We start from the raw sequence: 26,457 nt of genomic DNA on the forward strand, positions 1-26,457 counted from the left end.
GGTCTCCGGCCCAGAGGAGGAGAGCTGAAAGGCTCTGGATCCACAGGTTGGACACTAAGATCCCCAGGGGCCTCAACGAGAGATAGGCTGCACTGTTGATTCTCCGGGCGGGACGTGCCCGTGCATCTGGGCGGGGTAGAGGGTAAGAGGCATTGGTTTGGGGAACCAATATTGGTTTCCTGACCTTTGACCTTGAACCCAAACCCTGCTCCAACCCGCAACACTCGTCCTAACCAGCCAGTGCCTCCCGCCTGGGTTCTTCTTCAGTGTCCTGTCTTCTCTGTGGTGACCATGGGATCCCTCCACACCTGTTTAAAACACAGAAACAATCAAGGATTAGTGCCTAAACCTAAAGTCCCATTCCCTTGCCTAATCCTAACCTTTGACCCCCTCCTAATTTGAATATCTTTCTTTATGCCCTTACCAAAGATTTTTCTCTAACCCTAACCATCCTAATTTGTATATTTTTCTTTTATGCCCTTACCAAAGATTTTTTTCTAACCCTAACCACTTAAAACTATGCATTATTAACCCTAATTTATAATTTTAACCCTAAATGTAAATATTTCCCCTAACCAAAATCCCTAAACACTCACGCTGTGCATCACCTGTCTTAATTTATATGTTTGACTTTTATTTTTAATCCTGAACGGTTGAATAAAAGTTGTTTAAAACCTAATTTTTATTAAAACATGTATATATAATGTAAATATTGAACTATCCTTGTAAATATGTAAATATGTTGCATAATTTTATTGATTTTCTATGGTTTTGCCATCCTGACCTGTAAATATGTTTGTTGGCCTTCCACTGCACTGGATACAGTTCCTTTTTTTGACCAGTAGGGGGCGGGAGCGCTATTTGGTGTTTGTATATGTTTAAATCTCCTCCTCAGCCTCCCCCCTCCCTTCCTGTTCTATGACGTGTTACCTGCACTCGTTCGGCCAATCAGAGCCAACTGTTTATTCTGCTTGTTTGAAGTGCGAAATTTGAAACTGTTCTGCTTTATATACTTGAATCTTAACCGATGTTCTTAGTTGAGACAGCAGACTGCCTGATGAAGGTTTAATTTTGACCGAAACGTCGCGTTTTGTTTGCTTGTCTCGTGTTCTGAATAAAATAAGTGCCGAACGGCCTTAAAAGCAGTTCAGTTTTCCCGATTTTTCATTTATTCTATTTTAGTTAATTTTTATTTTTTCATTTAATCACAGTTTAGATTTTTTTATAAAACTTTTTTTATCATCCATCCAAAATGGTTTGGAATTCTGATCCTCTGGATTATGAGGATGACAACTGGACAACAGTCCACTACCACCGCGGCAGACAACGCAACCGGCAACTGGAGAACCGCTACCTCCGGAGCTACGAAGCGGCACCGAACAACTGGGACCCCCCTCAACAACGCTGGAGGCCCAGCTATGCTTCGGTGACCCGCTACCCCACGGCGGATCGCAGCAGAAGCTCCGGTCCACAACACCGCCAGCGGCAGTACCCTCCTTCCCGACACGGCGGATCCTTCCAGCCACGTCAGAGGTACCCTCCGCAACGCCGTGAGCCGCGTCCTTATGGTCGCGATGTGGACTTCCGACCACAACCATACCGCTCCCAGCCCCGCAACCAGTACCGCCAACCACGTACTGACTCCCGGGGCTGGAACAACAACGGAGCACCACGTCGGAACCACAACCAGCAGCATCAGCACCAGCAACATCAGTGGCAACAGCAGCAGCGCCAGCAACGGAGACAGCAGCGACAGCAGCCTCAGCAGCGGCAGCAACGCCAGCCCCAACCACGCCCAGCACCACGGAACAGGCCGAACCGCACCGAATACCAGCAATCGGACGACCCGGACTTTACCGTTAAGGTCAGATCCCTACACAGGCTGCTTAAAGCCACCCACCACCTCAACAATGTATCCCAGAAAGATCGTGACCCACCGGCCATCCAGCGGATCACCATCAACCTGGCTGAGGCGATCAAACCTGCCAATCCATCAATTAAAACACTCGATTTAATTGATGGAAATGCCAGGAACTGGGCCTTCAACACAATGTGCATCCTGAGGCAACACTATCAGGATGTGCAAGAAGAAGAAAAACAGCTGCTTCTGGCACTAGGTGGCGACATGCTGCAACCGCTGGAGGTTGCTGTGAAATGGGCCAAACGCAACCTGGGCAAAAGATTCAACCCATCTGTAGCAGATGATGTCCAGGCTTACCTGCTGGCCTCAGATGATGATGGGGCTCCCCCCTCTCCTGCTGGATCCTCTGCTGCTTCCTCCTCCTCCTCATCCAACCCATCCTCTCGGCACCTGAATACAGAGGATGATGGGCCACCTCAGCAAGCTGCAGAAACAGAGGGTGAACCTGCTGATCACCCTCCACCAACTCAAGCTGCAACTACAGAGGAGGAGGATGAATATGATTACTTCCACCGTTCCCCCTCCCAACCGGTGGTCCCTCGATCTTCCCCCTCCTCTTCCTCCTCCTCTCCCTCCCCCCCTCCTCCCCCACCCCCTAGACCTGTCATGTCAACCACAGCTACCATGACAGATCCTCCCCAAAATGACTGGTCACCTGTGACATCTGTGAGGAGCCTGGATGCAGCATGCAGCCCCCCTCCCCCTCACCATGCAGCAGAGAACATCACTCCTCTGCCCCAACGTCAGCAGGACCCAGCCAGAGAAACCACCTCTGTCCCCCGGAGAACAGCTCAAACCCCTGTGCCTGCTCCTCCACAGAGAAGGTCAACTCCTGCTCTAGATGAGGACATCTCCTTTGTGGCTGAGTTCCTGCAGGAGGAGCTCCAGAGATACAGATCTCCATCTACCCGCTCCTCCACCCCCACACCCTCCCTTCGTGAAGTTCGAATGACCTCTCTGCGACCCAGGATGGCCCCCATCCAACGCAGGCTACAGGTCAGCACTCAACGTAAGCTCACGTTTGGTGTTCCTGCCTCTGTCTCCTCCACGGCCGGCCCCACGGGCCCTTCTGTCGGCCGGGCCCTGATGACAGCCGGGCAGGAGGGCGTCCTGTCCAAGACCAGGAACTGGGCCCTCAACCTCGACAGCAGATGTGTCATCATCGGAGACTCCAACGTAGCGAGGTTCCCGAACGTGAGCAACCCTGATCTGCAGGTCATCAGCTTCTCCGGTGCCAGATGGAGACATCTGACACACCTGTTTGGAAGAACGCAGATCAACGAGGGTGTCGAGCGTCTGATCCTCTCTCTGGGGATCAACCACAGATCCCAGAGAAACAAGGAAGCTGTTGTGAGAGAGATGAAGGCGGCTGTGAGAGCTGCCAGGACCAAGTGTCCTAATGCAGATGTTTATGTTCCTGAGGTCAACTTCTCATCTGCTCTGCCTCAACATGAACAGGCAATCCTCTCTCACCTGAACACTCACATCATGCAGCTTCCTCTCTACATCCCTGCACTGAAGAAGACGTCCTTCACGGTGGCCAGGGACAGAATCCACTGGACCAAGGCCACTGCATCCCGTCTTCTCAACCACTGGGGTGAGTGGTTAAAATAGATTGCCCTGAGAGCCTTGGAGAGAAGGAAGGGCACTCTCAGATTGTACATAATAATATCTGTAATCTTTCAAAATCCTTTATTCTGAGTGATGCACAGCGTTCCCTTTTGAGCAGAGGTCTAACCTTCATTCCTAGTCAGGTTGACAATAAACAAATAACTAAAATGCAAATGAGGTTTGAATTACAAAAGTATCACAGAAGAATTAAACTAGCAGTGTATTACAAGGATGATGTATCTAACAGTAATAAGAACCTACCTTTCTTACCTGAATCCGACTGGTCTCCTCCAATCGACGCTCTTCCTCCTGAGGTGGGAAAATTAATTAATAAAGATCTAAAATACCTAGATAAAAACTTTAAATTTAGTAAAACCATACCTAACCTAACTATAGAAGAAAGCAAAGCACTTAAAGAATTAATGGATAACAAGAATATAATAATTAAACCTGCTGATAAAGGCAGTGCTATTGTGATTATGGATAGAGAACAGTACCTGTGGGAGGGCTATAAACAATTATACAATCAAACATATTATAAGAAATTGGATGCTCCTATTTATAAAGAAACAGCCCCCCTAATTAGAAAAATAATTGACAATCTACATAAAAAGAAATTCATTAATGCTAAACAAAAATCTTACCTGCTTGGGCCTCCTGAACCCAGAGCCAGGAGATTTTATTTGCTCCCTAAAATACACAAAAAAAGAGAAGCTTGGAGCAAGAAAAATGAGATCCCACATGGAAGACCAATTGTTTCAGACTGTGGGAGTGAAACATATAACACAGCAGAATTTATTGATCATTATTTATACCCTCTATCCATATTACACAAAAGCTATATTAAAGATACCTATGATTTTATTGAAAAAATCAAATTAATTTCCCTACCTCAGGACTCTATTCTATTTACCATTGACATAGACAGTTTGTACACTAACATTGATATAAATGAAGGAATTAGTTGCATTAAAAGAATATTCTTTAAGTACCCAGATTCGAGGAGGCCAGATCGTGAATTAATCCAGCTGCTGGAGATCAACCTGAAAAGGAATGACTTTGTTTTTGACGGAAACTTCTTCCTGCAAGTGAAAGGTACAGCCATGGGTAAAAAATTTGCACCTGCCTATGCAAATATATTCATGGCTGACTGGGAGGAGGGTGCCCTCAGCACTTGCAGAAAGACCCCTTTATTTTATTTCAGATACCTGGACGACATCTGGGGGGTCTGGACTCATTCTGAAGAAGACTTTAAGGAATTCCTCAATCATTTAAACACATACAATCCCTCCATTACAGTCAAGTCCACTACAAGCGTTAAAGCGGTAGATTTTCTGGACACAACCACCTTTAAAGGACCAAATTTTGACACGACACACAAATTGGATATCAAGGTTTTTTTCAAAGAAACAGACACACATGCCCTCTTATTTAAAACCAGTTATCACCCAAGGCACACATATGCCGGCCTCATCAAGTCACAACTCCTCAGATTCCACAGGATATGTACGCAGAGAGCAGATTTTGAGGAGGCTGTTAAGATCCTGTTCTCTGCACTTTCCAAAAGAGGATATTCCAGGACTTTCCTCAGGGCATGTAGGAAAGGCTTCCTTGAGTCCAGACCCCCCGATCCGTCTCCCCTACTTCCTCTGATCACAACCTTCACCTCTTCAGCAGGCCAATTTGTATATAATATTAAACAAAATTTCACCAAATTCCAATCAGAAACCTCTTTACTTCAAAATTATAGAATAATTGCGGCATATAAAAGGAACAAAAATTTGAGAGACTTCCTAGTTAAAGCTGAAGTCAAACCTCTGGAGAAACCCAAGGTGAAAGGTCAGAGTGATTTTTTCAAACAGTTGAGTTGGGTACAAAATAAATTTAACAACACAATTTTTAAATTAGATCAATTAGGCCACCCTAAATTAAAAAATTGTGTTTATCTAATCACATGTAAAATTTGTAAAATGAATTATGTCGGCGAAACGGGAAACACCCTCCTCACCCGTTTTGTCCAACACAGACATAATATTCAAAAGCAAAAAAAGACACATGTACCCCTAATTCGACACTTTATTAGGCACGGTTGGACCTCTGTTTCGGCTCTGGTGCTGAACTCCAACCCGGCGTGGTCTCCGGCCCAGAGGAGGAGAGCTGAAAGGCTCTGGATCCACAGGTTGGACACTAAGATCCCCAGGGGCCTCAACGAGAGATAGGCTGCACTGTTGATTCTCCGGGCGGGACGTGCCCGTGCATCTGGGCGGGGTAGAGGGTAAGAGGCATTGGTTTGGGGAACCAATATTGGTTTCCTGACCTTTGACCTTGAACCCAAACCCTGCTCCAACCCGCAACACTCGTCCTAACCCTAACCCTAACCCTAACCCTAACCCTAACCCTAACCCTACCCTAACCCTAACCCTAACCCTAACCCGACGGAAACAAGTCAAGGCAGAGTTAAAAACAAAACTTCAGCTAGAGGAACTCGTACACAATTCCTGTGAAAATGAGAGCCGGACTGAAAGCGCTGTTGTACCCTGCCCCCGTCAGACATAGGGCAGCACCGACCCATGTCGACTTATGGCTGCAACCACCCACCCACGGGGTCACGGATCGACCCCAAACACGTATTTCTTCAAATAACCAAATGCCCCCATGTGGCTAAAGTGCTTCCTCAGGGCAAAGGTCACCCCCCCGCATCGCTTCCGACCCCCCCAGACCTCCATCCCGCCTTTGGAAACGCTTTCCCCATTCGCCTGACTCCACGTGTCAGGAATGAGCCCAAACGGCATCACCCCCGAACTCAGAGAAACCCTCTCCACAGTACAACACCCGGACCCTTCCAAAACCAATACAAGAGCTCCCCCAAGTGTGTCTGCGAGGACACTGCGCGTCCGCCCAAATGGCTAAAACTGATCCCCAATTCCCCATTCAAATGCTGCACCGTGGCCAACATGGACCTCATAGCCCCTAGGCAGCATTTTTCGGCATGGCGTGGCATTTTCAATTATAACCTCCGGACACATGGGAGCCCTGGGTCTACCCCCACGGATCCCTAACGCCTAACCCGTTTCCGACTGATCCTCCGTCGGCCCACGCAGGCTAAACCCTGAGTCGGGCGAAGAAGCCGTCGCGGCACACGCGTCCGGAACCCGTGCGAACCCCACCGCAGACCTGGCTTCGGCATCCGTAGCACGTTCGCTTCACGAGTTATTCTCATTTTGACTGATCTGACTTGGCTGTAGCCCTCTATCCTAGTGTCTTGTGAGTTAGGAAAGACGCTGAAGCTTTCCTATTCCCTGATTTGGCACATGTGATGGCAGTTACCGACTCCATCTAGTGGACGGAAAATTGAAGTGCGCATAACCACTTCTCACCTCACCAGAACTGATCCAGCACAACCAAATGTCACCCGATCCTCCACCGGCGCCATCCGGAGGAGGAATAAATGAACTGCACAAAGACTTTCACCTGACATTGAATTGATGGGTAATTTTACTCCTTTTTTAAAACGATAATTATCTTCTCCCCTTTAAACGGCCTTCTCCCCGTTTCTTTAACTTAAATCTTGCTCTCCGTGCCTAAACCTAAAACAAACCTAATTTATTTTTATTATGGACCGTTTTCCAGTTTTTTTGGGAAGCCTTACCTTCCAGTATTCTCCCTCAACCTAACCTCTCAGGATTTCAGTCACAGCTAAACTTGTTAGAAAAGGCCCTTAAAGTACAGTTTGCTTCGTGACCTTTGACCTCGCTCCACCTAACCCCAATCTGATTAGGGACCCCTAAACAACAACCTCGATGCTCCTTGCCTTTCCCCATTCATTTTGAGCGGTGCGCTTTTTCAGATCAATGGGAGTCTATGGGAGCGACGGCGGGGGAACGTGCCACGCCGGTCAGAATTCCCGGGCATCTGGCACCCCACCCGCAGACTCTCTGTGCCGAGTTTCGCCCGCCTGAGGCTCACCGTTTCGGAGCTATTTCGAGTGCTCAAATGAGCAACTGGGTTTTCTTCCTATATCCTGCTCTGAGCGGTTAGGGAAGAGGCTCCAGCTAGGGAAGAGGCTCCTGCTTTCTCCTATTCCCTGATTTGGCCTGAAATGCAGCGACCGACTCCATCTAGTGGCGGAAAAATTGAAGTGCGCATAACCACTTCTCACCTTTCCCCTCACCAGAAATGATCCCGTGCCACCAAATGTCACCCGATGCTCGACCGGCGCCATCCGGAGGAGGAATAAATGAACTGCACAAAGACTTTCACCTGACATTTAACTGATGGGTAATTTTACTCCTTTTTTAAAATGATAATTATCTTCTCCCCTTTGAACGGCCTTCTCCCCGTTTCTTTAACTTAAATCTTGCTCTCCGTGCCTAAACCTAAAACAAACCTAATTTATTTTTATTATGGACCGTTTCACTGTTTTTTTTTGGAAGCCTTACCGTCCAATATTTTCCCTCAACCTAACCTCTCAGGATTTCAGTCAAAGCTAGGGGGGAGGCTCGATTTTTTTTTCCCTATTCCCTGATTTGGCACAGCCCTAACGCCACGGATCCCTAACGCCTAACCCCACGGATCCCTAACGCCTAACCCGTTTCCGACTGATCCTCCGTCGGCCCACGCAGGCTAAACCCTGAGTCGGGCGAAGAAGCCGTCGCGGCACACGCGTCCGGAACCCGTGCGAACCCCACCGCAGACCTGGCTTCGGCATCCGTAGCACGTTCGCTTCACGAGTTATTCTCATTTTGACTGATCTGACTTGGCTGTAGCCCTCTATCCTAGTGTCTTGTGAGTTAGGAAAGACGCTGAAGCTTTCCTATTCCCTGATTTGGCCTGAAATGCAGCGACCGACTCCATCTAGTGGCGGAAAAATTGAAGTGCGCATAACCGCTTCTCACCTCACCAGAAATGATCCCGTGCCACCAAATGTCACCCGATGCTCGACCGGCGCCATCCGGAGGAGGAATAAATGAACTGCACAAAGACTTTCACCTGACATTTAACTGATGGGTAATTTTACTCCTTTTTTAAAATGATAATTATCTTCTCCCCTTTGAACGGCCTTCTCCCCGTTTCTTTAACTTAAATCTTGCTCTCCGTGCCTAAACCTAAAACAAACCTAATTTATTTTTATTATGGACCGTTTCACTGTTTTTTTTTGGAAGCCTTACCGTCCAATATTTTCCCTCAACCTAACCTCTCAGGATTTCAGTCAAAGCTAGGGGGGAGGCTCGATTTTTTTTTCCCTATTCCCTGATTTGGCACAGCCCTAACGCCACGGATCCCTAACGCCTAACCCCACGGATCCCTAACGCCTAACCCGTTTCCGACTGATCCTCCGTCGGCCCACGCAGGCTAAACCCTGAGTCGGGCGAAGAAGCCGTCGCGGCACACGCGTCCGGAACCCGTGCGAACCCCACCGCAGACCTGGCTTCGGCATCCGTAGCACGTTCGCTTCACGAGTTATTCTCATTTTGACTGATCTGACTTGGCTGTAGCCCTCTATCCTAGTGTCTTGTGAGTTAGGAAAGACGCTGAAGCTTTCCTATTCCCTGATTTGGCACATGTGATGGCAGTTACTGACTCCATCTAGTGGACGGAAAATTGAAGTGCGCATAACCACTTCTCACCTCACCAGAACTGATCCAGCACAACCAAATGTCACCCGATCCTCCACCGGCGCCATCCGGAGGAGGAATAAATGAACTGCACAAAGACTTTCACCTGACATTGAATTGATGGGTAATTTTACTCCTTTTTTAAAACGATAATTATCTTCTCCCCTTTAAACGGCCTTCTCCCCGTTTCTTTAACTTAAATCTTGCTCTCCGTGCCTAAACCTAAAACAAACCTAATTTATTTTTATTATGGACCGTTTTCCAGTTTTTTTGGGAAGCCTTACCTTCCAGTATTCTCCCTCAACCTAACCTCTCAGGATTTCAGTCACAGCTAAACTTGTTAGAAAAGGCCCTTAAAGTACAGTTTGCTTCGTGACCTTTGACCTCGCTCCACCTAACCCCAATCTGATTAGGGACCCCTAAACAACAACCTCGATGCTCCTTGCCTTTCCCCATTCATTTTGAGCGGTGCGCTTTTTCAGATCAATGGGAGTCTATGGGAGCGACGGCGGGGGAACGTGCCACGCCGGTCAGAATTCCCGGGCATCTGGCACCCCACCCGCAGACTCTCTGTGCCGAGTTTCGCCCGCCTGAGGCTCACCGTTTCGGAGCTATTTCGAGTGCTCAAATGAGCAACTGGGTTTTCTTCCTATATCCTGCTCTGAGCGGTTAGGGAAGAGGCTCCAGCTAGGGAAGAGGCTCCTGCTTTCTCCTATTCCCTGATTTGGCCTGAAATGCAGCGACCGACTCCATCTAGTGGCGGAAAAATTGAAGTGCGCATAACCACTTCTCACCTTTCCCCTCACCAGAAATGATCCCGTGCCACCAAATGTCACCCGATGCTCGACCGGCGCCATCCGGAGGAGGAATAAATGAACTGCACAAAGACTTTCACCTGACATTTAACTGATGGGTAATTTTACTCCTTTTTTAAAATGATAATTATCTTCTCCCCTTTGAACGGCCTTCTCCCCGTTTCTTTAACTTAAATCTTGCTCTCCGTGCCTAAACCTAAAACAAACCTAATTTATTTTTATTATGGACCGTTTCACTGTTTTTTTTTGGAAGCCTTACCGTCCAATATTTTCCCTCAACCTAACCTCTCAGGATTTCAGTCAAAGCTAGGGGGGAGGCTCGATTTTTTTTTCCCTATTCCCTGATTTGGCACAGCCCTAACGCCACGGATCCCTAACGCCTAACCCCACGGATCCCTAACGCCTAACCCGTTTCCGACTGATCCTCCGTCGGCCCACGCAGGCTAAACCCTGAGTCGGGCGAAGAAGCCGTCGCGGCACACGCGTCCGGAACCCGTGCGAACCCCACCGCAGACCTGGCTTCGGCATCCGTAGCACGTTCGCTTCACGAGTTATTCTCATTTTGACTGATCTGACTTGGCTGTAGCCCTCTATCCTAGTGTCTTGTGAGTTAGGAAAGACGCTGAAGCTTTCCTATTCCCTGATTTGGCACATGTGATGGCAGTTACTGACTCCATCTAGTGGACGGAAAATTGAAGTGCGCATAACCACTTCTCACCTCACCAGAACTGATCCAGCACAACCAAATGTCACCCGTTCCTCCACCGGCGCCATCCGGAGGAGGAATAAATGAACTGCACAAAGACTTTCACCTGACATTGAATTGATGGGTAATTTTACTCCTTTTTTAAAACGATAATTATCTTCTCCCCTTTAAACGGCCTTCTCCCCGTTTCTTTAACTTAAATCTTGCTCTCCGTGCCTAAACCTAAAACAAACCTAATTTATTTTTATTATGGACCGTTTTCCAGTTTTTTTGGGAAGCCTTACCTTCCAGTATTCTCCCTCAACCTAACCTCTCAGGATTTCAGTCACAGCTAAACTTGTTAGAAAAGGCCCTTAAAGTACAGTTTGCTTCGTGACCTTTGACCTCGCTCCACCTAACCCCAATCTGATTAGGGACCCCTAAACAACAACCTCGATGCTCCTTGCCTTTCCCCATTCATTTTGAGCGGTGCGCTTTTTCAGATCAATGGGAGTCTATGGGAGCGACGGCGGGGGAACGTGCCACGCCGGTCAGAATTCCCGGGCATCTGGCACCCCACCCGCAGACTCTCTGTGCCGAGTTTCGCCCGCCTGAGGCTCACCGTTTCGGAGCTATTTCGAGTGCTCAAATGAGCAACTGGGTTTTCTTCCTATATCCTGCTCTGAGCGGTTAGGGAAGAGGCTCCAGCTAGGGAAGAGGCTCCTGCTTTCTCCTATTCCCTGATTTGGCCTGAAATGCAGCGACCGACTCCATCTAGTGGCGGAAAAATTGAAGTGCGCATAACCACTTCTCACCTTTCCCCTCACCAGAAATGATCCCGTGCCACCAAATGTCACCCGATGCTCGACCGGCGCCATCCGGAGGAGGAATAAATGAACTGCACAAAGACTTTCACCTGACATTTAACTGATGGGTAATTTTACTCCTTTTTTAAAATGATAATTATCTTCTCCCCTTTGAACGGCCTTCTCCCCGTTTCTTTAACTTAAATCTTGCTCTCCGTGCCTAAACCTAAAACAAACCTAATTTATTTTTATTATGGACCGTTTCACTGTTTTTTTTTGGAAGCCTTACCGTCCAATATTTTCCCTCAACCTAACCTCTCAGGATTTCAGTCAAAGCTAGGGGGGAGGCTCGATTTTTTTTTCCCTATTCCCTGATTTGGCACAGCCCTAACGCCACGGATCCCTAACGCCTAACCCCACGGATCCCTAACGCCTAACCCGTTTCCGACTGATCCTCCGTCGGCCCACGCAGGCTAAACCCTGAGTCGGGCGAAGAAGCCGTCGCGGCACACGCGTCCGGAACCCGTGCGAACCCCACCGCAGACCTGGCTTCGGCATCCGTAGCACGTTCGCTTCACGAGTTATTCTCATTTTGACTGATCTGACTTGGCTGTAGCCCTCTATCCTAACCCCTAACCCTAACCCTAACCCTAACCCTAACCCTAACCCTAACCCTAACCCTAACCCTTACCCTAACCCTTACCCTAACCCTACCCTACCCTACCCCCCTTACCCTAACCCTAACCCCCTACCCTAACCCTAACCCTTACCCTAACCCTTACCCTAACCCTAACCCTAACCCCTAACCCTAACCCTAACCCTAACCCTAACCCTACCCTTACCCTAACCCTACCCCCTTACCCTAACCCCTAACCCTAACCCTAACCCTAACCCTAACCCTACCCTTACCCTAACCCTAACCCTAACCCTAACCCTAACCCTAACCCTACTTAGAGGAACGGCCCCAAAACCAGCCATCCGGGAGCATTTCGGGCCCACTTTGAAAAATCGTAGCGGCCGAACCGGACCTCGTGGGACCGCGGGACCCGGGGCGCCCGAAAGAGCACGACCTGGAGAACTCCGTTCCAACTAGACCCGATTTTTAGCGAGCAAGGCGGCCGCGCGGCGGCCGCCCGAAAATCGCAAAGTAGCTCGAAAACACTTTGAACTTTTTCCGAGTGCTGCCTTATGGCGGCTCAAACGGCACTTGCGGGCAACAGACACCAGGTGGCGCAGGACGGTTGGGCGCATGGCTCCCTGCTGCACGGTGGCTAACGTCCCCGAACGGCAGGGATGCCTCCCGGTGGCGAATGCTGCCAAAAAGCGCGGGCACGCTCCCCGGTGTCACCCCCGACGCCATCTGGCAGCAGCACCTCATGCCTTCGAGTGTCTGTCGGCTCCCCCCGCACTCATAACCCCTCCTTTGCCCAGCCTGTCTTTATCTCGGTTCGCAAAGTGGTCCAATAGCCGCGCTCCCACCCGGGACGCCCGGGTTCGCGGCCCGCTTGCACCGGGAACCCTCTTTTGTCTTTTTGGGTGACATAAAGGATCGCTCACTCATGATCCCCAATGGCAACCATCCACCCTATTTCTATTAGTCTACAAAAAGACTTTTCGTATGGGGACTTTAAAATGGCACAAGACCCGTTCCGCCGAATGGCTGGACCCTTCCAGCAAATGGCTGGACCCTCCCCGGGATTCGGACACTCTCAGCCCCGCTACAACTTGTCAAAAATACCCCTGCACGGTTCTCCGGAACCGGGGTACGGTCCCAGGACCTCCGCTGGGCCGGAACTGGTCCTGGAGGACCAGGGGGGAGATATGGAGCTACTTTACCCGGGATCGGGGCACTGGATCCCGGGCGGGGGCTCAGACATTCGGTGGGACCCCTGGGCGTCTCCTTATGGCCAGGGACTTTCAAATGGCACAAGTCCCGTTCCACCAAATGGCTGGACCCTTCCAGCGGATGGCTGAACCCCTACCGGGGACGGGGCAGAGGCCCAGACATTCGGCGGAGCCCCTGGGCGTCTCCTTATGTCTCGTGCCTCTGGTAAGGCAGGAATTTGGCAGCAGCACCTCCTGCTTCCGCATGTCCAGACCCGGACGATGATCCCAGACGTCTACATCACTTGCTATGAGGTCATAAGCGCTATGAGCCAAGGAAACCCGTATGGCTCGAGTAGTCTTGTGGTGGATCTGCTGCGGCGCCCCCCCAGCGACCGGGGTACGATTCCCACAAGCTGCTCAGGCCTTTTCTATCTTTTTGGCCGACCGCAGACATAAGGAGGCGCTTCGGACATAGGGAAGCCTCGACATCCGGACATCCTTTTCAATGGGGCCTCCTTATGTCTCGTGCATCTGGTAAGGCAGCAGCCATTTGGGAGCACCACCCCGTGATTCCGTAGGTCAAGGCCATGTGGCAGCACCACCTCCTGCTTCCGCACGTCCGGACGCTGATGATCCCCTATGTCTACATCACTTGCTATGAGGTCATAAGCGCTATGAGCCAAGGAAACCCACATGGCTCCTGTAGTTTAGCGGTTTAGCCGCCCGGTCTCCGCCCCAGAGACCAGGGTTCGCTTCCCGCTGGCTGCAGAAAGCCTCTTGTTTTTTTATTGTGTTTTAGTTTTTTTTTAATCTTTAGATGAGGTTACAAGTCCTATGAACGTGGTAGACAAACCTGCCTTGATAGCCAGGTGTACAGGAACACCGGCCCCCAGCTGGGAGACCCGGGTTCGATAACGGTCTTGGCTACCGAGGCTTTTGTTTTTGTTTTTTCGGGGGGGGGGGGGATTTAGCTCAAAATGTTGCCAATCACGTGGCTCCGATAGTTTAGGGGTTGATTTTGAGCTCCATTTCAATGATTGTGGTACAGCGAAGAGCGTAACTGCTCCTGTCCTCTTCTTTTTCCGTTCCTGACAGAAAGAGGCACCACGTGGTGCTGCTCAATGGCCGAAATAAGGCAGCACCACGTGGTGCTACTATGTGTCTAAATTACTTGCTACGACGTCATAAGCGCTATGAGCAAAAGGTCACCCGCATGGATCGAGGAGTCTTGTGGTTGAAGGTGCCACGCTTACAATGGATTGGGGCTGCGAAAGGGAGGGAGTATGTGAGAACGTCCGTCTCCGTAGCTCGCTCTGCTTCTCCTTCTCCCCCTCCCTTGTCTTGAGCCGCTAAAGTACAGGATCCACCGAGTCCACCCTTTTCCCGAACCGCTAAATTACAGGATGCAACGAGTGCCTGCGAGAAGCGAAGGGCGCCTTTGGCACCTCTTCCCTCCTGTTGGGGTCGAGAGAAAAATCATGCTCTGCTTCGGGTGATGCGACCGCAAGACTAACCGAGCCCAGAGCACCCGTGGAGGTTCGGGCGGGCGCCCGATAAACCCTAGCCCCGAAAAAGGGGCTCAGACATTCGGTGGAACCCCGGGACGTCTCCTCATGGATGGCTCGTGCCTCTGGTAAGGTAGCCATTTGGGATCATCACCCTATGATTCCGTATGTCCAGATCCGGTTCTACGGAACCGGGACCGCTCAAGGAGGTTCCGTACCCGGGGTTCCGTTACCGGGACCCCGCCTTACCCTGGCCAAAAAACCCCGTGGCTCTGGGACCTCCAGGGAGCTCAACCCTAACCCCACCCCTGATAACCCTAGGTCAAGTCCCCGTTCCACCAAACGGCTGGACCGTTCCAGCAAATGGCCGGAAGCCCTCCCCGGACCCCGGCAGGGGCTCAGACATTCGGTGGGAACCATGGGCGTCTCCTTATGGCCGGGCACTTTAAAATGGCACAAGTCCCGTTCCACCGAATGGCTGGACCCTTCCAGCAAATGGCTGGACCCTCCCCGGGATTCGGACACTCTCAGCCCCGCTACAAGTTGTCAAAAATACCCCTGCACGGTTCTCCGGAACCGGGGGCCGGTCCCAGGACCTCCGCCGGGCCGGCCCCTGTCCTGGAGGACCGGGGGGGGAATTATGGAGCTTCTTTACCCGGGATCGGGGCACCGGAACCCGGGCAGGGGCTCAGACATTCGGTGGAACCCCTGGACGTCTCCTTATGGCTGGGAGATTTAATATGGCACAAGACCCGTTCCACCAAATGGCTGAACCCTTCCAGCAAATGGCTGGACCCTCCCCGGGATTCGGACACTCTCAGCCCCGCTACAAGTTGTCAAAAATACCCCTGCACGGTTCTCCGGAACCGGGGGCCGGTCCCAGGACCTCCGCCGGGCCGTCCCCTGTCCTGGAGGACCGGGGGGGGGAGTTATGGAGCTTCTTTACCCGGGATCGGGGCACCGGAACCCGGGCAGGGGCTCAGACATTCGGTGGAACCCCTGGACGTCTCCTTATGGCTCGTGCCTCTGGTAAGGCAGCCATTTGGGATCATCACCCTATGATTCCGAATGTCAAAAGGCCCTCACACCCAAGACAGACCGCACCGCGGCTCGACAGGTCGAGGCCATTTGGCAGCATGACCTCGTGCTTCCGTATGACTCGCAGACATCCAGCAGCACCCCCTTCTGATCCCTCGTGGCGGGCCTATAGCTCCTCGACCGAAGGCTTCCGGATGGCAAAAGCGCTCCCCTTTTATTCCCGGGACCCTCCCCCACCGGCCCGAACGCCACCCGCCCCCGACCTGAGCTCCAAAACAGTTTTGAGGGGCCCGACACACTCCCAGACATAGGGCAGCACCAACCCATGTCGACTTATGGCAGGGCTCAGACATTCGGTGGGAACCCTGGGCATCTCCTTATGGCCAGGGACTTTAAAATGGCACAAGTCCCGTTCCACCGAATGGCTGAACCCTTCCAGCAAATGGCTGGACCCTCCCCGGGATTCGGACACTCTCAGCCCCGCTACAAGTTGTCAAAAATACCCCTGCACGGTTCTCCGGAACCGGGGGACGGTCCCAGGACCTCCGCCGGGCCGGCCCCCGTCCTGGAGGACCGGGGGGGGGAATTATGGAGCTTCTTTACCCGGGATCGGGGCACCGGAACCCGGGCAGGGGCTCAGACATTCGGTGGAACCCCTGGACGTCTCCTTATGGCTCGTGCCTCTGGTAAGGCAGCCATTTGGGATCATCACCCTATGATTCCGTAGGTCAAAAGGCCCTCACACCCAAGGCAGACCGCACCGCGGCTCGACAGGTCGAGGCCATTTGGCAGCATGACCTCGTGCTTCCGTATGACTCGCAGACATCCGGCAGCACCACCGTAGGGTCCCTCGTGGCAGGCCTACAGCTCCTCGACCGAAGGCTTCCGGATGGCAAAAGCGCTCCCCTTTTATTCCCGGGACCCTCCCCCACCGGCCCAAAGGCCACCCGCCCCCGACCTGAGCTCCAAAAGAGTTTGGAGGGGCCCAAAACACTCCCAGACATAGGGCAGCACCAACCCATGTCGACTTATGGCAGGGCTCAGACATTCGGTGGGAACAATGGGCATCTCCTTATGGCCAGGGACTTTAAAATGGCACAAGACCCGTTCCACCAAATGGCTGAACCCTTCCAGCAAATGGCTGGACCCTCCCCGGGATTCGGACACTCTCAGCCCCGCTACAAGTTGTCAAAAATACCCCTGCACGGTTCTCCGGAACCGGGGGACGGTCCCCGCACCTCCGCCGGGCCGGCCCCCGTCCTGGAACGCCGGGGGGGGGAGTTATGGAGCTTCTTTACCCGGGATCGGGGCACCGGAACCCGGGCAGGGGCTCAGACATTCGGTGGAACACCTGGACGTCTCCTTATGGCTGGGCACTTTGTAGAGAGGGCACAAGTCCCGTTCCACCGAATGGCTGAACCCTTCCAGCAAATGGCTGGAACCCGCCCCCAGCTCGGTGAACCCGGACCCGGGCAGAGGCTCAGACATTCGGTGGAACCCCTGGACGTCTCCTTATGGCTCGTGCCTCTGGTAAGGCAGCCATTTGGGATCATCACCCTATGATTCCGTAGGTCAAAAGGCCCTCACACCCAAGGCAGACCGCACCGCGGCTCGACAGGTCGAGGCCATTTGGCAGCATGACCTCGTGCTTCCGTATGACTCGCAGACATCCGGCAGCACCACCGTAGGGTCCCTCGTGGCAGGCCTACAGCTCCTCGACCGAAGGGTTCCTGATGGCAACAGCGATCCCCTTTTATTCCCGGGACCCTCCCCCACCGGCCCGAACGCAACCCGCCCCGGACCTGAGCTCCAAGAGATTTTTTCAGGGCCCGACACACTCCCAGACATAGGGCAGCACCGACCCATGTCGACTTATGGCGAACCGGTTCTACAGAACCGGGCCGCTCCAGGCGCCGACGGACCCCGGGCTTTCGTAACCGGGAACCCGCCCGACCTACGCTCCGAACCCCGCGTCTCTGGGACCTCCGGGGACCCCGAACCCGACCCTACCGTCCCTTGGGGTTCCCTGTAGTTCTCGCCGCGGTCTGTCTTCAGAGTAACGCCTCCCGCTGGGTCCCTACCTCGGGGGAACCGTCGCCCGACCGCCCGGAGGGCGGCCGGGCGGCGGGACGCCCGCCTGGGCCCCTCCTAGCCGCCCGTGACCTCTGGAGCTTGACCTTTCGGGCCTGCAGGCCCACGACATCCGGCAGCACCACCTTCGGCTCCCTTGTGGCGGCCCTATAGCTCCTCAACCAAAGGCTTCCGGATGGCAAAAGCGCTCCCCTTTTATTCCCGGGACACTCCCCCACCGGCCCATACGCCACCCGCCCCGGACCTGAGCTCCAAGAGATTTTTTCAGGGCCCAAAACACTTGCAGACATAGGGCAGCACCGACCCATGTCGACTTATGGCAAACCGGTTCTACAGAACCGGGCCGCTCCAGGCGCCGACGGACCCCGGGCTTTTGTAACCGGGAACCCGCCCGACCTACGCTCCGAACCCCGCGTCTCTGGGACCTCCGGGGACCCTGAACCCGACCCTACCATCCCTTGGGGTTCCCTGTAGTTCTCGCCGCGGTCTGTCTTCAGAGTAACGCCTCCCGCTGGGTCCCCACCAAAGGGGAACCGTCGCCCGACCGCCCGGAGGGCGGCCGGGCGGCGGGACGCCCGCCTGGGCCCCTCCTAGCCGCCCGTGACCTCTGGAGCTTGACCTTTCGGGCCTGCAGGCCCGCGACATCCGGCAGCACCACCTTCGGCTCCCTCGTGGCGGCCCTATAGCTCCTTAACCAAAGTCTTCCGGATGGCAAAAGCGCTCCCCTTTTATTCCCGGGACCCTCCCCCACCGGCCCAAAGGCCACCCGCCCCGGACCCGAGCTCCAAAAGATTTTTTCAGGGCCCGACACACTCCCAGACATAGGGCAGCACCGACCCATGTCGACTTATGGCTGCAACCGTCAACCCACGAGGTCACGGATCGACCCCCCAACCCGTGCTTCTTCAAATAACCAAATGTCACCCACACCTCCATCCCGTCGCCCGGTCAAAGGGCCGACGGAAACAAGTCAAGGCAGAGTTAAAAACAAAACTTCAGCTAGAGGAACTCGTACACAATTCCTGTGAAAATGAGAGCCGGACTGAAAGCGCTGTTGTACCCTGCCCCCGTCCCTCGCAGACATAGGGCAGCACCACACCATGTCGACTTATGGCTGAAACCACACACCCACGGGGTCACGGATCGACCCCAAACACGTATTTCTTCAAATAACCAAATGTCCCCATGTGGCTAAAGTGCTTCCTCAGGGCAAAGGTGACCCCCCCGCATCGCTTCCGACCCCCCCAGACCTCCATCCCGCATTTGGAAACGCTTTCCCCATTCGCCTGACTCCACGTGTCAGGAATGAGCCCAAACGGCATCACCCCCGAACTCAGAGAAACCCTCTCCACAGTGGAACACAAGGACCCTTCCAAAACCAATACAAGAGCTCCCCCGAGTGTGTCTGCGAGGACACTGCGGGTCCGCCCGAATGGCTAAAACTGATCCCCAAATCCCCATTCATGTGCTGCACCGTGGCCAGGGGGATCGTCATAGACTCTAGGCAGCAGAAACCGCCATGGCGCAGCATATTCAATGACAGGTTAGGCCATCGGGGATCCATTCCTCTAACCCTACCCCCTACCCTAACCCTAACCCCTACCCCTAACCCTAACCCTACCCTAACCCCTAACGTTAAACCCCTAACGTTAAACCCCTAACGTTAAACCCCTAACGTTAAACCCCTAACGTTAAACCCCTAACGTTAAACCCCTAACGTTAAACCCCTAACGTTAAACCCCTAACGTTAAACCCCTAACGTTAAACCCCTAACGTTAAACCCCTAACGTTAAACCCCTAACGTTAAACCCCTAACGTTAAACCCCTAACGTTAAACCCCTAACGTTAAACCCCTAACGTTAAACCCCTAACGTTAAACCCCTAACGTTAAACCCCTAACGTTAAACCCCTAACGTTAAACCCCTAACGTTAAACCCCTAACGTTAAACCCCTAACGTTAAACCCCTAACGTTAAACCCCTAACGTTAAACCCCTAACGTTAAACCCCTAACGTTAAACCCCTAACGTTAAACCCCTAACGTTAAACCCCTAACGTTAAACCCCTAACGTTAAACCCCTAACGTTAAACCCCTAACGTTAAACCCCTAACGTTAAACCCCTAACGTTAAACCCCTAACGTTAAACCCCTAACGTTAAACCCCTAACGTTAAACCCCTAACGTTAAACCCCTAACGTTAAACCCCTAACGTTAAACCCCTAACGTTAAACCCCTAACGTTAAACCCCTAACGTTAAACCCCTAACGTTAAACCCCTAACGTTAAACCCCTAACGTTAAACCCCTAACGTTAAACCCCTAACGTTAAACCCCTAACGTTAAACCCCTAACGTTAAACCCCTAACGTTAAACCCCTAACGTTAAACCCCTAACGTTAAACCCCTAACGTTAAACCCCTAACGTTAAACCCCTAACGTTAAACCCCTAACGTTAAACCCCTAACGTTAAACCCCTAACGTTAAACCCCTAACGTTAAACCCCTAACGTTAAACCCCTAACGTTAAACCCCTAACGTTAAACCCCTAACGTTAAACCCCTAACGTTAAACCCCTAACGTTAAACCCCTAACGTTAAACCCCTAACGTTAAACCCCTAACGTTAAACCCCTAACGTTAAACCCCTAACGTTAAACCCCTAACGTTAAACCCCTAACGTTAAACCCCTAACGTTAGGTTTTCCCCAGTTGGACTATTCCTTAAAAATATTTAAATGCATTTATATCACTATTTTTGCACTTGACATGTTGAAATGTGTAAACTGATAATGTGAAAATTCAGTCTTATACCATGTGATGATTTACAACACTAAAAAGTTGAATGAACTGCCAGTTTATTAATTTAAATTAAAGGGACCAAGTACAAATTTATGTGGAACTTGTCCTATGACTTCACATCCACATTTTTTGGAAATCAGCACATGAGGTCAATTTTACTGCCACATGTTAGTGGCAAACAAAATACAGGTTACAGAAAAATCTTATCTAAATTATACTCCGGTAAAAATACATTTGCTATTTTTTTAAGATGTAAAAAAGTGTTTAATGTGATATCTTACAAAATGTAACTTTTAATAATCATTTACTATGCTTCTTCAAATTATTTACCAATATGTGGATATAGGTACTTAGTTAAATTTTGTTGAAGATGTTTAGAAATTACACATTTTACTACCTGTTGCTTATCTCATCTACCCAGGTCTGATAATGTCATGTGTGTAAAAGTGAAACAGAAAAAAGTAACCATTCAATTTCAAAATAATTAAGAATTTTATTAAGAATAAAGTGCATGAAATTACAACAGCTCAACATAAGAAACCAAAGCCACAAAATAAATTATCTTTGCAAAATACAAAAATCTGAAGATGCACCTTTAGAAACCACTGCGTGATAGTTAAGAAAGTTCTACCCCAGTGATCTGACTAGCTGTTTAAGCTAAATAACTTTTTATAAAGGCGTTTCGACTTTTTGGTGCGTTCTAACGCACAGTTTAGAGGTGGTCTGAAATGGCCCGTAATGACATGTTGCTGTTTGCACAACAGAGAACATGCAGGTGTTACCAAGGCTAAGGATAAATTCATCGCTGTCTAATCCTTCCTGCATTTTCCCAAGGCAGGAACAATAGATGTGTTTATTTTCATACAGAAACATTTTACTAAAGAAAATGGGACCAAAGTTTATCAACTATCCATGTTTTTATTTAAAATTGCCTCAAAACTGGTTCCCAAATCACAGAGCTCTCCTGAACACTGAAATGACCCAGTGCATCTATAAGCAGATTTTGATTATAAAAATAGCACATCTCATACAATATTTTCTAAATCTTATATGAGCAGTTTCAATACCAAAACAGCTGTTACACAATATTTTCTGATTAGTTTTATACTTTGGTTTTAATGAAGTAACATGTTCAGATGAATATATGAAGTACACTCAAGAATGTGATCTACTAAAAGCTTAATGATCAAACTAATTTTAATGAAATTGGGATCATAAGAAAAGTGTTCTGCTGATTAAGTTATACATTGATTAAACTGAGTAAATCTAACCTAAATTGAGGTCTATTTTTTAGAATCAGGATCAGTGTAATATTTTTAAAATGTGCTAAAGTTAAAGCTAGAATTAAAACTAGCATAATTAAACTATTTCCAATAATGTCCAGTTATGATAACTGAGAATTAGTTTAGTAGAAAATGTTAGGGTATTATTAATGTCAAAAAATGAGAATGAAATTAGATTGTGGGATGGTTTTAGTAGTTTACTCTTGTACAACTATAGCATGTTTCATAGATAAATCTACAAAAAAATTTACAGGGAATTTTTTCAGAGCACTACTCTGAAAAGAGATGGGGTTACTGGGATTAAATAGGGGTGATTCTCAAAGGTTGAAGATCTAGAATCTGGGTTTGGAAGGTTTGGTCTGTCTCAGACTGGAGCCAAGGTTTATTTACATCTACCAAACGTGGGGAATGCATTAAAATAAAATTGATGTAGGTTACTACTGTAAGAATCAGTTTGATGAAGATACCAACTAAAGGGTTGGGGGAGCTTCAACACAAATTACAAGTATTGATATATTTGCATGGTGAAATGGTATTGTAATGTGCCACTACCAATGATGTCTACTGTTCATGCAAGACAACCAGAAGACACCCAACAAAGATGTCAAAAAGAAATAAGTGCCCCATCTCACAACCAATTATTGTCCATATATAAAACTCCAAGATGGGTGTAACTGACCTTATGATGAGTTGCAACCACACAAGTGGAAAGAAATGGACTTTGAGGGTACCAATTACAGATTTTGCTTTGGCCAATAGCTGGCTATTGTACTGCAAAGACCTCTGTGTGGTACACCAAGAAGAGCATCATGCAGTTTTGTATGGAAGTAGCCAAAATTGGCTTAGCTTGATGATAACTGACATTTCAGAATGGGAATTGGACCCAGACATTTTACTCCAATGGAAAAGTGAAGGCATTGCTCCATGTTTCAGTCCACAGAATGGCTAATGCCCATATGCCAAAAGCAAAAAACTTGCAATGCAAAGCACAAGTGTCATGAATTGGATTGGGGTGCTATGAGAAAGACGTCGTAGGACCAAGTTGAGAGATGAAAAAAGTTTATTTTAATAAAAGAAGCTATCCACAATGGTTCCAAAATCACAGGCAGCACAATTGAGCAGACAGTAAAGCTCTCACACTGGTAGCACTGACTAACGAACATATGATACATGGACTGACTGGAACTACAACTTAAACAAGGACACAACAACGAACAAAGAACACAGGTGGGTTTAAATAAAGAGAGAGGATAATCAGGGAATGAGACACCTGGGATCAATAAAGGGGAGGACAGGACAACATGGAGACTCACTAGAGAAATAAACCCAATATAAACAAAACTAAAATCACAACAAAAAGCGCATCAGAACAAATTGAGTGAAGTTTTATTTGCATGGTGCTCTGCTTACAGGCAGATTGCAATTGTTACAAAGCTGTTTAGACAGGTGTAGGCATGATCCCATAAGGCAGAGGTTCCCAAACTGTGGGGCGTGCCCCCTGGTGGGGGAGGGGAGCGTGCCATTGCAAGGGGGGGGCGGGAAGCCGTCTGGATGAAAAAAAAACCATGAATGCTGTATGCGCTGGGTTTTTACCTTAGAGTGGCAAATTGTTATTCCTGTCAATTTGATACAGTAGGGGCTTACAGTAGGGGCTTCCACACTTCCCATATCCTGTATCTGTCACTTTTATCAGCAGTTAAATCTGTTTAGTCCATTGTTAACATGTCATAACCTGTTTTTCTGAGCCGCCTTTAAATGCAACATGAGCGCTATGACACTTGCGCTGGGTCCTGTGCAGCAGTGAACGAGACATACTGCTGCTGTGCGGAGCTACGCAGGTGTGTTAGAATCATGGCAGCAAACCAGCAAAACAGAAATAACTTTTTAGTTTTCCCCCCAAACTAACTGACTGAATTGAGTAAAGCTGTTGGATGCAGGTAATGTTAGCTAAAAGATGACTAATGTCAATAGAGCACCTTAAGCTTAACAAGTAGCTTGTAGGCTACTGGTGTAGTCTATGTTCAGCTACGTACATTCATTTTGCCCCCAAAGAAGTCGATTCCCCCAATGAACGTCCCCACCATAGGGGGGCCCAGAAAATATTTGGAAACTACTGGGGGGGGGGCAGGAGAAAAAGTTTGGGAACCACTCCCATATGGGGAAAAATAGTTTGGAGTAGATTAAGACTGAATTAAATGTTTCAAGTGTCATATTCAAACATTTAAATCAACTGTTTAGAACAGCAGCAATCCAATTTCCTTTGAGGGATTTTACTTTTTAGGGACCCATGCCTTCCCATACCTGTTAGTAGTACTTTGAATGGGCCACATTGCTGAAACAGTCACTACTGTGTATCATTTTGTTTCTGAACTCAGAAATAATGCTAATGTGAACAGAAACTAAAGAAAGATTGTAACCCTATTTTGGATTTCATTAATCAATTGTGAGAATATTGTCTGAAATTTATACTGAGTGTCCTCATATGTGGACATAATTTTCTCAACTACATCATGTAAAACAGTTTTTATGTTTGGGCTGATTGGAAATTTATACTGAGTGTCCTCATATGTGGACATAATTTTCTCAACTACATCATGTAAAACAGTTTTTATGTTTGGGCTGATTGGGACCTAATGATTGCAAAAATAAAAGGATTTAATAATACAAGAGGTCAGGTCTTAGGAGGTTAAGGCTGTTTAACAGACCTTTTAAGCTGAAGATTTTCTGTAATTAACATTCCTTTAGCAGTTAGGAGTGGAGCTGTAAGACTAAAGAAAGAATACCAGTTGGTGTGCATGTTGTGTGAGAGGCTATTCCTCATAGAAGACTGGACTGCATTTAAGACTCCTGAGTCCTAGAGTCACCTTTCCCACGTGCTGTTCCTATAGGCGGAACCTGGGAAGGCTGATACGTACCGCGCCCCTGGTTTCAAAAACACGCTATCCGTTAACACCGCAAGGTGGAACTAGCATGCCCAGGAAGCAGAAGCGTTCTCCGTTGATTCTCTTTTGGTCTGGGTTGAGTCCCGATGGTCTGCTTGGTGGGGCACTGACTCACCTTTACCAAGCTAGCAAACATGAACTGTGTACCAGCAGATCTCCACAATTTTGTTACACCTCCCTATGCCTCTAGGTGGCACCTCCCAGTGCCACCTAGAGGAATTAACAAAAGCAACCATAGGAAAGTATCACCACCCAGCCATCCTCCCAAGGAAGGAAGGAGAACCTGGACCTGGAGACCTGGAAGTCTGCAGGAAGCTGCAGCCTTCCAGGTCTCCAGGCACCTGCTGGGATTCATCACCCCAGTATGAGTAAAAAGTCATTCTAGTGCCATCATACACCGCAAGACCTCTAGAATGAACAATATTACATGATCCAAAAAAGGGTATATGACCACATTAACTTACCGAAAACTGCCACCATGGGATGCATCTTCTATGATCAGCAGGCAGCAGTTCAACTAAATGCACTCCATTCTGAGTCATGGTGCCGATTTTCTACATGTTTCCAAGTTCATTCTAAGTCATCCAGTTCAACAGCTGAGCTCATTCTGATCACAACAGTATATGGTTTATTAATGTTTGCAGCAAAAACAGTTGAAGTATAAGCTACAATTTGAAGCCCCACTATGCAATGCATTATGGGAAATGCTGAAACGCTGACAGACATTTTAAAGGCCATTTCTGATGTTCAGAATGGCATTTAGAAACATTTTTGTCACACAGCAGAACCTCAGAGATGAGATTTGAATCTGAGCTGTGATTTCTGTCTTAAAAACTGAGTTTGAAGACAAATCAAATCAAATAAAAAATAAAGAGTAGATTCTTAAAACCAAAGTCCAGTCTTCAGAGCAGCAAATCTTTCATCCAACAGAGGATCAGAGATGGCATTTTAAAAGTGAAGTGTGATTTATTTCCAAAACAGAGTTCAAAAAGAAATAAACATTTAATAAAATCTGGCTAAGTTGAACTAAGAGGCAATTGAAGTTAGGTTAAAACCCAGCTCTATAGAACATTCCTAGCCAGACTGAGTAGGCAGAAAAATGAATTGGAGTCTTTAGCTCAGACCACCAAACATGGTGGGCACCTTCAGAGGGTTGGAGGGAGCATAGAAAACCAAGTTTGGTATAAAGAGCACTTATAATTTTGGAGTTGCTTTCAATGAGCAATTCTTCAAATGAATGGAGGTCAATAGCAGCTGTGTCAAGGGAAGGAGCCACACCAACCAAACTTGGAGGGTATCTGAGGCCCCTTCCACATATTCAGTGTGCCAAGATTGTCTCTCCTACCATTTTTTGTTTATTTTGTTTGCTCTAATGTGCAAGTGGGTTTCATCCTATATCCCTAACCCTCCACTAGATGGCAGCATTGGACTGTCATTGAAAATTGAACTCTCCAAAAAAGCCCAACCCAGATGAAAACCTAATCAAATGAAAAAGACTGACAAATATTAATAATTAAAAGACATTTAT

General features: G+C 49.0%; 1 protein-coding gene across 1 annotated transcript; it reads left to right on the forward strand.

Moving 5' to 3' along the window:
• Positions 1 to 25,301, forward strand: LOC148160037 (uncharacterized). The gene is made up of 2 exons (XM_088005296.1): positions 1 to 3,518; positions 25,120 to 25,301. Exons 1-2 carry the CDS (start codon positions 1,253 to 1,255, stop codon positions 25,299 to 25,301), a joined length of 2,448 nt encoding a protein of 815 aa, XP_087861422.1. The 5' UTR covers positions 1 to 1,252.
• Positions 25,302 to 26,457: the final 1,156 nt, after the last annotated feature.

The sequence above is a fragment of the Poecilia mexicana genome, unplaced genomic scaffold, assembly GCF_051168715.1.
Source record: "Poecilia mexicana isolate PSO_F unplaced genomic scaffold, ASM5116871v1 scaffold_4, whole genome shotgun sequence".
NCBI classification, from domain to species: Eukaryota; Metazoa; Chordata; class Actinopteri; order Cyprinodontiformes; family Poeciliidae; genus Poecilia; species Poecilia mexicana.